At 36.6% G+C, this 13,945-nt stretch overlaps 1 protein-coding gene across 2 annotated transcripts; it reads left to right on the top strand.

Annotated features, from left to right (window-relative positions):
* The first annotated feature begins 868 nt into the window (after window positions 1–868).
* mtx3 (metaxin 3) lies at window positions 869–13,940 on the top strand. Of its 2 annotated transcripts, XM_060883012.1 has the most exons (9): window positions 869–976; window positions 1,575–1,644; window positions 3,134–3,210; window positions 4,318–4,410; window positions 4,628–4,810; window positions 5,239–5,315; window positions 6,747–6,904; window positions 8,455–8,543; window positions 9,673–13,940. In XM_060883012.1, the coding sequence occupies exons 1-9, from the start codon at window positions 896–898 to the stop codon at window positions 9,778–9,780; spliced, it is 936 nt and encodes a 311-aa protein (XP_060738995.1). In that variant the 5' UTR covers window positions 869–895; the 3' UTR covers window positions 9,781–13,940. The 2 variants fall into 2 exon arrangements, with proteins under 2 accessions (XP_060738995.1, XP_060738996.1); XM_060883013.1 differs by lacking the exon at window positions 8,455–8,543.
* The last annotated feature ends 5 nt before the right edge of the window (window positions 13,941–13,945 follow it).

Raw genomic sequence — 13,945 nt, 5'->3', positions numbered from 1 at the left:
TGTGTGTGTGTGTGTGTGTGTGTGTGTGTGTGTGTGTGAGTGTGTGTAACCTTGGTTCTGGGATAAAGTGCACTACCAGAGTTGTTTCCTTTGCATTAGTGTGCTTTGGAAAGCTGTGAAAATGTCCCTGTTATGTGATGTTTGTCTTGTGTCCATTCTCATCATGAGAATTACTTGAACTCACTATAAAGCATATCTGGCAAAGCTAGACAGTAAGCTCCCCTTTACCGCTGCTCAAATTTCCAGAAGTAGGTTCGGCATTCAGTTTGTTGTGTTTTGTGGATGATCCACCGTTAATTTCACCGTGGAAGCCTTATACCAGCTTGGCAGCACATTCTCTGATCATCAGAATGCTCTGATTGTAGATGAGAGTAACTCAACATGAGCAAGAAATAAGGATTACCGTGCCATGTGCCTACAGAGTACAGGGGAAAAAAGCACTATGCAAATAAAATTAAACTGAATTCAATAAGCTATCTATATGGGTTGGGTTCATGGGATGACTTTTTCTACCTAAAAGTTTGAGTACACAGGATTACTCCAGGAAAAGGGGAAAGAGAAAGGAGGTCAATAACCATAAATTAAAGTGGAAAAAAGGTAAAAGAATATAAAACAAAAAGATATGTATGAAAAAAGTAATGAAAATGAAGGTTAAATAGACAAAACTGTCCATTGTGTAATGTAGGGATTCATTTAAGAAATGTTTCATTTTAAAGTATTTATCTGTGAATACGTCACTATATTGTTTAACACATATTGTTTATATTAACTTTAATATAATAATCTGTATAATTGTACTAATATATCTGTATAATATTTCATATATAATTCTCTGAGGCAGAAAAAAGGGGGGCGGGGCTCCGCTTGTTGTCATTGGTGTTCCAGCCAAACAAACATGGCGGCACCCATGGAGCTGCTGTGCTGGGGAGGCGACTGGGACTTGCCGTCTGTACACACGGAATCTTTAATAGTGCTGGTAACTGACTTACTATCTATGAAATCTGACGTTTGTATTTGCAAAAGAGCAGTTAGCGACAACCCAGTTTGGATTTTATTTTGGGAGATTTCAGCTAGATTGCTACTTAGCTAGCTGGATAGCTAACCTACAATAACAATCACCTTATTATCATTCTTTCTGAACAGGTCTGTAATATCGAGTCTTCCATGATATGAATGTAAATAACTCAAAGACGGGCTTTTGACACCTTAGGTATTGTTTTACCGAAGTTTTTACTAGGTTATGGTATAAATAAAACCTTTTGTACAGCTTTTCTCTGATCAAGGTCAGATAATAATGGCTGGCTGAAGACTTGGTAGGTTTAAACTTTCATTCATTAGACTTATGAATATTTGTTTAGATTAATATTAGATTTTCTTGGCTTGTGTTTCTTGGCTTTGCTGTCTTGTAGGGAAGTAGAAATGCAGACAGACGTCCAGTTCTGTTTAAAAACAGTAATCATTTCAGTGTGCATACTTTTAGTAGTTTTAGTCAGATTGGTGTTGATTAAATAGTGTCAGAACCTTATAGTGTACCTTTCATCTGACATTTCTCTGGTATCATTGTTGAACTCCAGGCATATGCAAAATTTGCTGGCGCCAAACTTACAGTCAAGCTAGTGGACTGGACGTGGAGGACTATCACAGGTAACTGATTATTTATGCTTGGATGATGAGAGGAAAATTGTACCTTAAAGTATGTTTAATTTTTTGTTCGGATTGAAAAATTTCTTATGTGCATTCTGCAATTCTGGTTCTAACTGGTTGGCTGCATTTTAGTCTAAGAGGTTACAACAGAGTTAAGCAGAAGAAAACCAGAATCATCACAAATCTCAAACATAAGTTATAATGCTCGGGTTTTGCTGTCATTTTTACAAACGAAAGAGGAAGGGCAGAGAGAATTTTTTATAGATATGGCAGTGAGGACAGGGCTCAATAGTCTAAACAATGACAGGATGTTCTTGATATTTTTATTTTGAATTCAAAAACCTTTATTTAAATCATTAAATTTGTTATGTTTTCATGTCGAAGGTAAAATAGGACATGTTTGGATATTGTCTGATAGTCGATATAGTAGTTTTTTTCTCTATAAATTAGTGTAAAACCTAAAAAGCACTGTCTGAACACATTCTCTGAAAGGTTATATATACATTTTAAATCTATCTGGGGTGAAGAGATTCTTTCCAGCTTACTGTGAAGATATAGATTATGAACAGTATGTAAGGGAGAACTTAAACATCATATTACTAAGAAATCCACTGTAGAGTTTGTGGAGATGACAATCATTGAAATAAAAATTTCAAATGCACAACACAGTTGCTGAGACACAGCGTGTCTAGTGAGTGATCACAGATAAACGAAAGCACACATAGTGAGGTGTTACACATGTCAATTGCTTGAACATTGAATATGTGGAAGATGCATGTATAGAAGGGGAAGTGAGAGAGAAGGACAGACTAAAAGAGTAATGCTGAGAGTGATGCTGCTGCATCGTTCTCTTCAGAGAAAGATAAAGTGAGAGCCACACTAGGTCACACTGGTGTAAACTCTGAAATAAGTACTACAAAACTAGTACAACAAAATAAATCTTGGTTGTGTTGAAGATCACATTAAGTTAATTATTAGCATTAATCTGAATGTGATTGAGGTGCAGTCTAAGTGGTGATGTTGAAGCATACTTAGTCTGACAGCTATTTTATGTAGCTGTGTTACCCGTCAGTAGGATTTCTATTTAGCACACTATTACAAGTCAATTGTGATTGGGTTGCAGTAGTAATATATTATGCACTGTATCATTTACACCATAATTTATTGTTGTTTGTACCTCCTTGTTCTTTCTGTTACCATCTTGCACATCCGTTGCTTGTAACTATTAATATCAGAGTAACTCATTTCATATTTTGCTCAGCATATCAACCATATTGTATAAAAGTGTATTCTTTCTCATTAATAATAATTGTTGCCATTACATTGCCTTTGTTTTCTGAAATTATGTACTTAAAGGTAGAGATTATATATTGTGTGCTGAAGATGTCCCATGTATTTTGTGTGTTTATGAAACTTTTTTTTCTCTTTTTTCTCTTTTCTTTTCTCTTTTCCTTTCTTTCTTTCTTTTTTTTTCTTTTTTTTTTGACAGCCACAGTTCCACAACTGCACCATGAGGGATCTTCAGTAACAGAACCTACACAGATTCTCAACTTTCTCAGGCAGAATGTAAGTTGAAGCAGAAACTGACATATTCATAAAAATCATTAATCATTAATTTTATTGTTTTTTGTTGTTGTTGTTTTTAATAAAGCTAATAATAATTGATCGCAGTGGGTTTGGTCACATAATTAGCACAATGTGTCATTTAGACCTTTGAGCTAAATCTTTATTGTCTTGATCACTTTCCACAGATTTTATTAATCAAATTTTATTTGGGGGGGAAAATCTCCAGAAATGGGCAAAACAGCTGTAAAAAATAAACAAACAAACCATTGTGTGTGGATTAAAACAATTTGCACACATGTGAAAGTGATTGAAACAGCACTTGCTTAGAACAGACGCATTTGCTTCCAGTTTGTGTTAAAGAGATGTTGTTGGAAATGGAAAACTGCCTGCTATCCCTTCTATTCAGTGCATTTATTTGATTAGCAGGTTTAAAACCTTTTTTTTAAACCAGTATACTGTTTTTCCATTCCACCAGCATTTTCAATCAGTATAAACAAATGAATTATTTTATTTCAGCTGATATTAAACGAGACAGGACTCTGTTAGCTGTTAGCATGACATGTTAATTACACCGATGAAGATAACACCTTCAAACTTTAAATGATTAGGATCAAGCACTTTGGGCATCTCAGAGAGCAGAAATAGAAACATTTGTTTGGAAACTTTCTATGAATATATTGCCCCAGTAGACTTGGGCCATATTCTGAAGTCCTGAGTCTCTACTTTTATAGGAAACACTAACCACTACTGTGGAGTGATATTAAAAAAAATTCAACTGGACATGGGCACAAGAAAACAAATACAAATTTCTTTGGCTTCTGGTAAAAAAAAAAAAAGCTAATATAGAAATTGTGAAAAAGAGCTAGACAGAAATCTGGATGTGGACAGTGGTAAGGAAAACCTTGTTTATCTTCTACTTATTGTCTAATATAAAGTTAAATAGCACTAAATTTGTTGAAATGATGTACACTGTGAGTATATTGTGTATAAAAGTCCTGGGATAAACACAGGACAGTGTGTAGGATTGTGTTTTTGGCCACTGATACTGTGTGAATAACATATTCATAAGAACTTATTAACACTAAGTATTCTTTATGCACCGAACAGAGATTCAATGCAGATTATGAGCTGTCTGCTAAGCAGGGAGCTGACACCATGGCCTACATTGCTCTCCTGGAGGAGAAACTGAAGCCAGCTTTGGTCAGTTCAGTTATCTGAAACAATTTGACAAACCTAACTTTATTCTGTTGTCTTTAGACTTTAGAGAGTGTGTGTGTATGTGTGTGTGTGTATGTATGTGTGTGTGTGTATGTGTGTGTATGTGTGTGTATGTGTGTGTATGTGTGTGTATGTGTGTGTATGTGTGTGTGTATGTGTGTGTGCGTGTGTGTGTGTGTCTTTGTTTGTTTGTTTACAGCTCCATACATTTTGGGTGGACGCTGAGAACTACGCCAACCTGACAAGGCCTTGGTTTGCTTCTCACTCTCCGTTCCCTCTCAACTTCATTGTACCAAGCCGCCAGGCCAGTGTGGCTCTGTCCAGGATTCTCCTGACCAAAGCGGAAGCTCCACTACATTCAGTCACAGAGGTGGAAGGAAAGGTAGTGTTTATTATAAATACCGTCATGTGTCCAATTCGCTAATGATTGATAACTATATTAATATGATTGTAAAATCACAGCTTAAAAAGTCATTTAATGAATTAGCAAAAGAGACAAAAAATGTGCAAACGGCTCCGTTCTAAATGTACTCTGTTAAACGAGTGACATTAAGTTTTGATGGCTGGCTGCTGTTAACCAGTCTCCCGGGCTGTCTGCGCTCTGTCTGCGTTTTTTTAGGATGCAGATGGAAAATAGTTTATCACCATTAGCTACTGCTGCAGTGAGCTCAAAGCTCCCAAATTTTTTGCATGTCTAAAAACCTGCCAGCTTCATATGACTGTAGAGCACATTCTGATACAAGTCCAGCAGTCTGTGTATTTCTTCGGTTAATTATGTCTGGTTTGTCAGTGATGTCATTTTATATGCAGATCTACAGTGAAGCCAAGGAGTGTCTGAATTTGCTCTCTCACAGATTGGGGTCCTCACACTTCTTCTTCGGAAACACGTAAGTTCAGTTCCGAGCCAGTATTTAAATCCAGCTGCAGATCTGCTTTTAGACTTTAGACAGAGTTTATGTAATCTGTGCGAGATTCTATTGAAATAACTTTCCATTAACGTCACTTCTCATGTTATTTATTTATCTATCTATCTATCTATCTATTTATTTATTTATTTATTTTTGACTGAAATGTTCATTAATATATGCTTATTGAGCACTTTATTAGGAAGACTATAGTCATACAGGCTAGGGTATGTCTTTGCTCTGAAAACAGCCTCAAGTCTTGGTGGCCTGGATTCCACAAGATGTTGGAAACTTTTCTTTTTGAGATTCTGGTCCATGTTGACGTGTTGATTGCATCCTACAGATTTTTCAGGTGCACCTTCAGCAGTGAATCTCTCTCTACCACATCCCATAGGTGATTTATTAGATTTAGAGCTGGTGACTGAGGCTACTGAGGAAGACTGAGCTCACTGTCATACTTATTAATCCAGTCTGTGATGACTATGTGACATGGTGCATTATCATGCTGAAAGTAGCTATTAGAAGGTGGTAAATTGTTGCCATGAAAAGATGCACATGCTCAGCAACACTACTCTTTATGGGCTTAGGACATTCCCATTGAGGTGATGATTGATTTTTATTAAAGCCCAAAGTGTGTCAAAAAGACATTTCCTGGACTGTGACACGAGACAGATCAGGTCTATGGATTCAAGCTGCTGGCACCAAATTCTGACCCTTACCACCTGTGTGCCTCAGCAGAAATCAAGACTCATTAGCACAGGCTAAGTTTTTCCAGGTTTGGGTGAACCTGTTCCTGCTGCAGCCTCAGCTGTCTATGGTATGTGGTACCACTACAACCAGATGTTCTGTTCTGCTGTCGTGGCTCATCTGCCTCGAGGTTTGATGGGTTGTGCATCCTGAGATGCTTTTTTGCTCACCACAATTGTACAGAGTGGTTATCTGTGTTACTCTAGCCTTTCTGTCAGCTTGAAGCAGTCTGGCCATTCCCTGTTAATTTCTCACACCAACAAGGTGTTACCATTTGTAGAACAGTCAATCACTTGATGTTTTTTTCTTTTCTGACTCTAGAGACTGTTGTTTGTATTATCCCAGGATATCAGCATTAATAGAAATACTCAAACCAGCCCATTTGGCTCACACAATCATGCCACAGTCAAAATCATTGCAATCACATTCTGCTGGTTGATATGTAGAAGCTGCAGGTCTACGTCTCCATGATTTTATGCCTTGCACTGCTGCCACTTGATTGACTGATTTGATAATTGCATGAATGTACAGGTGTTCCTAATAAAGTGTTCGTGAGTTTAACGTATAGTTTTACATCTTACTGTGACTTGTGCAGTCAGTGGTAACTACTGAAATAAGAAGAACATGCTGTTCTGGCACATTACTCTTGTGTTTTATGTGCCGTAGGCCTACAAGTCTGGATGCCTTTGTTTTTGGCTACCTTGCACCGCTCCATAAAGCCAGTTTACCCAGTGTTCAGCTCCAGCAGCACCTAAAACAGCTTCACAATCTCTGCCAGTTCTGCACTAACATCATCAAAAACTACTTTTCTGAAGCTGCCTCTGGTAAGACAACAAACTGTGGTTTAGTGCTGGTACTTTTACACTTTATCAGACAGGCATACAGTCAGTTTAGTCAACACTCCACCAAATTTTGTGAAAAGCTTTACTTATTAAATGTTGTGTCTCTGCAGTGATTTGAATCGTTTGAATTCAATTAAACGATTCATTCAGATTTGTTCACTGATTCACTTTGCCATCTAAAAGCAGCCAGATTGAGTAATGTAACAATAGCTTATAATCACTGCTAGCTAATTTCACGATCTGATTAAATGAGGATGAGGATTCACTGAACACACAGAGTCAGAGAACAAGAGAAACATAAACCTGCGTAAAGATTCTGTATTGCAATCATGAATATGTCAATAATTCATGTCAGTTATGAAAGCCGTGAGAAGGAATGACTCAATGCATAGCAGAGACTGATACAGCATCATGTTGTAGAATCATGTGGTAGCTCAGTGGTTAAAGTGTTGGACTACAGGTCGGAAGTTTGTGAGTTTGAATCCCAGGGCCACCAAGCTGCCACTCCTGGGCCACTGAGCAAGGCCCCAAACCCTCAATTGCTCAGCTGTATAAATGAGATAAATGTAAGTCGCTCTGGATAAGAGCGTCTGCCAAATGCTGTAAATGTAAATTCAAATAAGGGACTTCTTCAAGAAGACCAAGTTATTGCCCTCTGGTCATTAAATCGTGAGTTAAAAACCTGATTATTCCACTGGCATCCATAGATGACAAGGGAACAAAATTGCTGTCTGTGAGCTCATGTATGTGAGCGGGGGCAGATAGCATGCACTTTCCCCCCAAGCGTGTGACACTGACCTGTCATGTAGCCTGAACAGCACGTCTGTGAGATGTTTGGCTGACTTCATGTGTCTCAGAGGAAGCCCCAGTTTTTCACCCTCATGGTTGGCATCTGTTATTATAGGGAGAGCTGACTGGTGGGTGGGAAATGACAAGTGAACAAACTGGTGGGAAATGGTGAGGAAAAACGAATCATTTGCAAACAAATCATATCTTTAAAACAGTAGCTTTTGGGCTTAAAAATCCAATCACCATTTGTTTTCTAATTATTTATAGTTCTAACAATAAGGACATTAACTGTAATAAAGTAAATTGGTCAAATAGTGAACTAGTAGAAGTACAAAAAATATATAGTCTAGTTCAGAAGCATAATGACTAAAAAAATATATATAACTTTTTTTAACAATCTTATGTTTTGGACTGGTCTTCTGGAAGATATCTGTGTTCATTGGGAAAAGAAAAAAAAAAGAAAAGAAATTGTTCAATCTCAACCATCAGCACTAAAAACCACAACGATCATCAGCTTTTCACAAATCACTCCCTTCATTCCATAAACCATTGACTTCTAATCCTTTACTTGATTTTAACACTGATCAATATTATCTGTGGCTTAGCGAAGCACACCAGCCTGAGGTATTTATGCTGTTGTCTCTGTTTAGGAATTCTTTGTACTAACATTTCTTCCATGTGAATAAAGCGTATACAGTCTGTTACTCTTTCGTCTTCTCTTCCCATGTCCTTCCTCTTGCTAGGCTCTCCTCCCACTAGCCAGGACGCAGTTGATGCAAACCTCCAGAAACTGACGCAGCTTGTTAACAAAGAATCCAACCTTATTGAAAAGGTCTTGCTTTTAATCCTGCTTGCAGTTTTCTCTGAGATTTCGAGTTTCTATCTTAAAAGATGCAACCTACTGTCTGTACACCACTGTGTGTATATGTGTGTGTATATATGTGTGTATATATGTATGTGTGCGCGTGTGCATGCATGTGCGTGTTAAAGCTGTCACAATGATGGTCACACTATTTAGAATATTTACATTTTCAAGGGCAAAAAAAATCCACAATCTATAATATTTAAGAGGCCATGATTAGTCACCTATAAGTAAAGGTTTGCAAATAATTATTGACATTGATAAATAATACAGTGCATTTCCATCAGACATTTATCAGAATTGTTGGTATTCTGTAGTTCTGTTCCGCATTATAGTCGATCACATGGGTTCATGTAATACCCTATGTAGTCAACTTCAAGATGGTGGAGGTTTCTTGCTTTACTTAAGATTTTATGATGCAGCTAAATATCAGCAAAAACAGTATGGTTTGAATAATAGAAAAAAAATCAGAAACTAAACACTAATTTAATACACATTGAAAAGAAACTTAGCAAATCTAAATATCGCGACTGTAAAAACGTTCATAATTTGCCTCGCTTTTATACAATGCAAACACATTATATGTATGTTTGGCATCTCAGTCTGAAATGATTTGAATGCATTTTAATGCTAAATCTTTTCCAGATTTAAAAAAATAATGCTAATGAAGTGTTTGAATGTTAGAGGTGCATGGTGTTACACACCTTTTACAGAAGGTGACATATTGCGGTGCTGAAATACCAGTCAGAATGCTGCGAGTTCAAATCCCGGGTCTACCAAGCCGCCACCGCTGGGCCCCTGCGCAAGGCCATTAACCCTCAGTTGCTCAGTTGTATAGTCACTCTGGATGAGTGTGTCTGCCAAATGCTATAAATATAATATAAACATAATGAAGTAACATCTTGGCAGCAGAAGGGACATATTTATTTATTTATTTATTATTTAATTATTGTTACACTTCATTAAATGAACAGTGAAAGTATTAGGTGTACTAATAAAGTGGCAACTGGATGTACACACACCTGAACTACTCAGACATGACTGTTTGAACATCACCATGCTTGTCTTGCTGTAACTGACGGCTTTGTGTGTTCGACAGATGGATGATAATCTGCGCAGTAGCCCTCAACACAGACCCAGCCGACCCCATAAAACTGAAGCCAAATCTTCGTCTCTGGCCACTGATAGGAACTTGTCCCCCACCTAATAATCTCACCCACACAACACAGTGGTATCGTTCCTTACCTTTTTATTTATGCGTATATTATCCAAGAAATAATAAAATGGGCATGACTGCAGGAGGAGTCACAAGTTTTCTCACACACAGTATATTTACTTCGATCAGCCATAACATTAAAACCACCTGCCTACTTTTTCCCTTGTGCCACCAAAACAGCTCTGAGTCATCGAGGAATGGACTACACAAGACCTTTGAATGTTTGTTGTGGTATCTGGCACCAAGTTAGCAGCAGATCCTAACTAAGATGAGTCCTAAGTTGTGAGGAGGGGCCTCTATGGATCAGACTAGTTTGTCAGATTGAGATCTGGGAAATTTGAAGGCCATATAAGGCCCTTGAACTCTTTGTCATGTTCCTCAAACCATTAGCCTTTGTATCCATGATCCTGTCACCGGTCCAGTGGTTGTCCTTCTTTAGACCACTTTTGGTAGGTACTAACCCCTGCATATTAAGAACACCTCACAAGACCACATTAACCCAGTCGTCTATCTTAGATCACTCAAAAGCCACTCAGATCCTTACACTTGCCCATTTTTCCTATTTCCAACACATCACCTTTAAGAACTGACCGTTCACTTGCTGCCTAATATACCCCACACCCCTTGACAGGTGCTCTTTAATGAGACAACAAATAAACTAATTCTTCACTTCACCTCTCGGTGCGTTTAATGTTATGGCTGATCAGTGTTTCTTGAACAAATGTTTTTGTGGTTGAACAAATGTGGCCGTTATTGAAAGCTCTGTTTTTCATGTCTCGTACTGATTTAGATTATTTTCATAATCTACAAGATTGTATTTACATATCAAATAGTATAAAAAATTATGCTTATCCAAATACTAAAGACAGCAATTAAATATATAAAATGACTGTTGCCATTCTGAACGACCTTCACCATAGGGAAATGATATTTTATAACATTCACTGTGTACACACACACACACACAATCTCTGTCTGAATCTCTCTCCATTAGCAGTGTAAAAATAGAGATTCTTTTGGAGCTGTTAGTTCGTGCTGAACCTAAATCATGCTTCATTTTGTTGAACATCTTGATTGTGTTTTCGTTTTCAATTGTGGCACAATTGTGTGATATATATTAAGGTTTGGCTTAAACAGCTTGCACCACATCGTTCAGTTAATCAACAAGTCAGTGTGTGACAGTCGGAAATCATCAGTGAACACCAAGCTCAGTAGTATAACTCATTATACCATCTTCATTCAGGTTAATGTATTGTTCTGCTTGGTCTCCTGAACACGTAAAAATATATGGATCATTCTGGGGATTATTTTTACCCATAACACTTTCTGTTTTATGATGTTTAAACTCCTGCCTTTAAAAGCAAATGGATCTCTGTTGATGTTTTCCGTACATGTGCCTTCCCTTCTGTATCCAAGTGTAATTTCCTGACTATGAACATGCTCAACCTTAAATGAAAATAATTTCACATTGTAAGCATGCCAGAAGTGCTCAGGAGATGCATTACATATGTTATCGCATCCTAATCATAATTAGCTGCACTCACCTCACCACATACATGCCAGTGGCTTCAGTTTTTCCTTTTTTTCACAATGTTAGCACTTTAAATGCCTTTGTATGCTCATGTACTATACAAGTCTGCTAATTCATTGCTGATTAATGAAATGGCGTGTCTTGAATTCCTGATGTATTTTAAAGCATCTCAGCTTCATCAGTTATGAAAAGATTTGTCAGAGGAATGTCAAGTGTTCAAACACAAATGTAATAAAATAGAGTTTCTAGTATTTTGCCACTGTTCAGGGCAGCACTGAAATGTCAGTAATTGAAACTGCATTGTCTGGAGAACAAAATGCTTTTCTTCCACAGTGCTTTTCTTTGTGAACCATTTTTTCTATTATTTATACAAACTTAGTTCTTTACCAGAATTGAGGCATTAAGGACAGGTACAAACAGACAGTCAGAACAATCACTAAATGGTTCTCAGAGCAGTGAACTGATTCTGGGAAACTAAACTGCATCCTTACATTTACGGAGTCAGTGAATATTTTTATATTTAACAAACTAGTAAATCTAGTGAAGGTACAAACAATTCTAAGGAAAAAAAAAAACAAGAAGACCTGCTCTTTGGAAGTACTGAGATGATTACCGTTAGGAATTTCTTTGTCTACTCAAAAGCCTGGCAGTGTTTTGGAAATGCAGGACAAACTGTTTTTCACTGTAAAACAGATGTCTAATTTTTCCTTTCATTAGAATTTTCTTCTTTTAAACAATATATAACCGTGGTTCAGTGTAGCAGCCTTCGAAAAACACATTTCGTACATTTCTGGGGCTTGCGTAACGGCATTCACAAAGAACAGAAAGAAGAAGAGAATTAGCGTGTGTGGATTTATTCTGTTTAGCTTCAGGTGCACATTTTACGCGAGGCTATCATTGAGTAAATCCAACTATGCTTTAAATTCAAATACTTTTTAAACCAGTAAACAGCTCTCTAAGCTGCGAACTCAAATTTCTGCTCACATATGACATGAGCTTATATTAATTAGTCCAAACAATTTGAAATCCAAAGTTTGTCCACAAAATACAGTGAACTAAAGCAAGTCAAGGGCTCACATTACTGTACCCCTTGTGGTAGAAAAATGTGTATTTTAATTCTGTAAACCTGAAAAAACCTAGAAAAAGGGTCCTACAGACTGGCTCTGAATGCAGCTCACTAAGTGACAAACAATATTTAAATCTACAATCTATATAAAACAATTATAATAATATTTCAATTGTTATTTATTTCTACTCTTTCTCAAGCTGTCAGTAGTGATCACTTTGAGTCTGGTTTTGCTTCATACAAAAAAAACAACAACAAAAAAACAGCATAATTAAACACAAAGGAAAAGACCTTTACAAACTGAAGATAAATAACTGCTGGTTACAAGAAAAGACAAAAATGTTTGGTTTATAAACAATATAATACATTGTGTATGCAAAGAAATATATATATCAAAACGGTCAAAGATGACCACTAAAAAGAATATGATAAAATTCTTGTATGTTGTAAATATACTGACATTTTAGACATTATGTTTTCTGTAAATCCATAAAGTCATCTTTGATTAAATCACTGTATAGAGATATAAAGTGGAAAAAAAAAAAAACGCAGGCTGTGACTGACTTTTGGCATAGTAGGCATCACCAAGCATAAACCTTTCAATTACATTTCAGTTTTAAGAACAGTATAGCATATAGATAATTCTTTCTTGATCTGAAGTGAGCTTTTAAAAAATAAGATGACTAAAGTTGAACCCATAAGCTAAATAGCATTTAAATAAATGACTTGAAATGCCAAATAATTTGCTTTTCACTTCATGACCTTCAGTGACACTCTATCAGAGGGGCTATAACTACAGATAATGAAGATCAACAGATTGTAATTATTCAGGGCCGAGATTAATATAATAATAACAATGATAAGATTAAGTATTTAATGTATCTATAAAAATCTAGAGGTTTTCCCCTGAACAGAGCAGAAGGAAAGAATAAATGAGATAGCAGAAAACTGCACAAGACTTACAGCAGCATCTACTGGTCAGCTATGATGTGAACAGTAGAGGGAAATGATAACGAGTGATAAAAGTAAACATGATCAACACTGCAGTAACATTTTCTCAAAATCTGGGTGAAGTTCACACTACTGTACTAAGTATAAGACTATACTATATATTACAGCACTATACTCCAACAGAGTATTCTCATTGTATACATTCTTTACTCCATCTCATATCTTTTAGTACATTACACTACTGGTTATTACCTGATGCATTCACAATTTCAATATTTACAAAAAGTAAATAAATCAATACACCCATAAACCGCATTAACCACCAAAACAAAATGGAAAAACACTTTCAAATAGCAATTCTCTTTTAAATGACATCTTTACTTTAAGAGAATACTGTCCTGTATTACTTCTGTAACTCATTCTCAGTACCTGCCTGTGTAATGTGTGTGTGTGTGACAAGTTTTAAGGGCAGTTACTGTAATTTATCAGCAAACTTTTTGCACACCTTTCTGGTGACTTATTAATCTGTATAGAACATTATTTGTGGTCTATGCCTCACTTTCCACTTGTGTGGAAGGAAATAAAAGTGAGTTTCTAGTATAATCGAG

The sequence above is a fragment of the Tachysurus vachellii genome, chromosome 12, assembly GCF_030014155.1.
Source record: "Tachysurus vachellii isolate PV-2020 chromosome 12, HZAU_Pvac_v1, whole genome shotgun sequence".
In the NCBI taxonomy this organism is placed as follows: Eukaryota; Metazoa; Chordata; class Actinopteri; order Siluriformes; family Bagridae; genus Tachysurus; species Tachysurus vachellii.
Note: the sequence above shows the minus strand (reverse complement) of the source record. Positions and strands in the feature narration are given on the sequence as shown.

What these genes read in the sequence shown, in the direction of transcription:
- mtx3 (XM_060883012.1), top strand. Translation starts at nt 896, where the DNA reads ATGGCGGCACCCATGGAGCTGCTGTGCTGGGGAGGCGACTGGGACTTG. An exon ending in CGGAATCTTTAATAGTGCTG is followed by an intron (nt 977 to 1,574) that starts GTAACTGACTTA and finishes GTTGAACTCCAG; the next exon opens with GCATATGCAAAATTTGCTGG. An exon ending in TCACAGAGGTGGAAGGAAAG is followed by an intron (nt 4,811 to 5,238) that starts GTAGTGTTTATT and finishes TTTTATATGCAG; the next exon opens with ATCTACAGTGAAGCCAAGGA.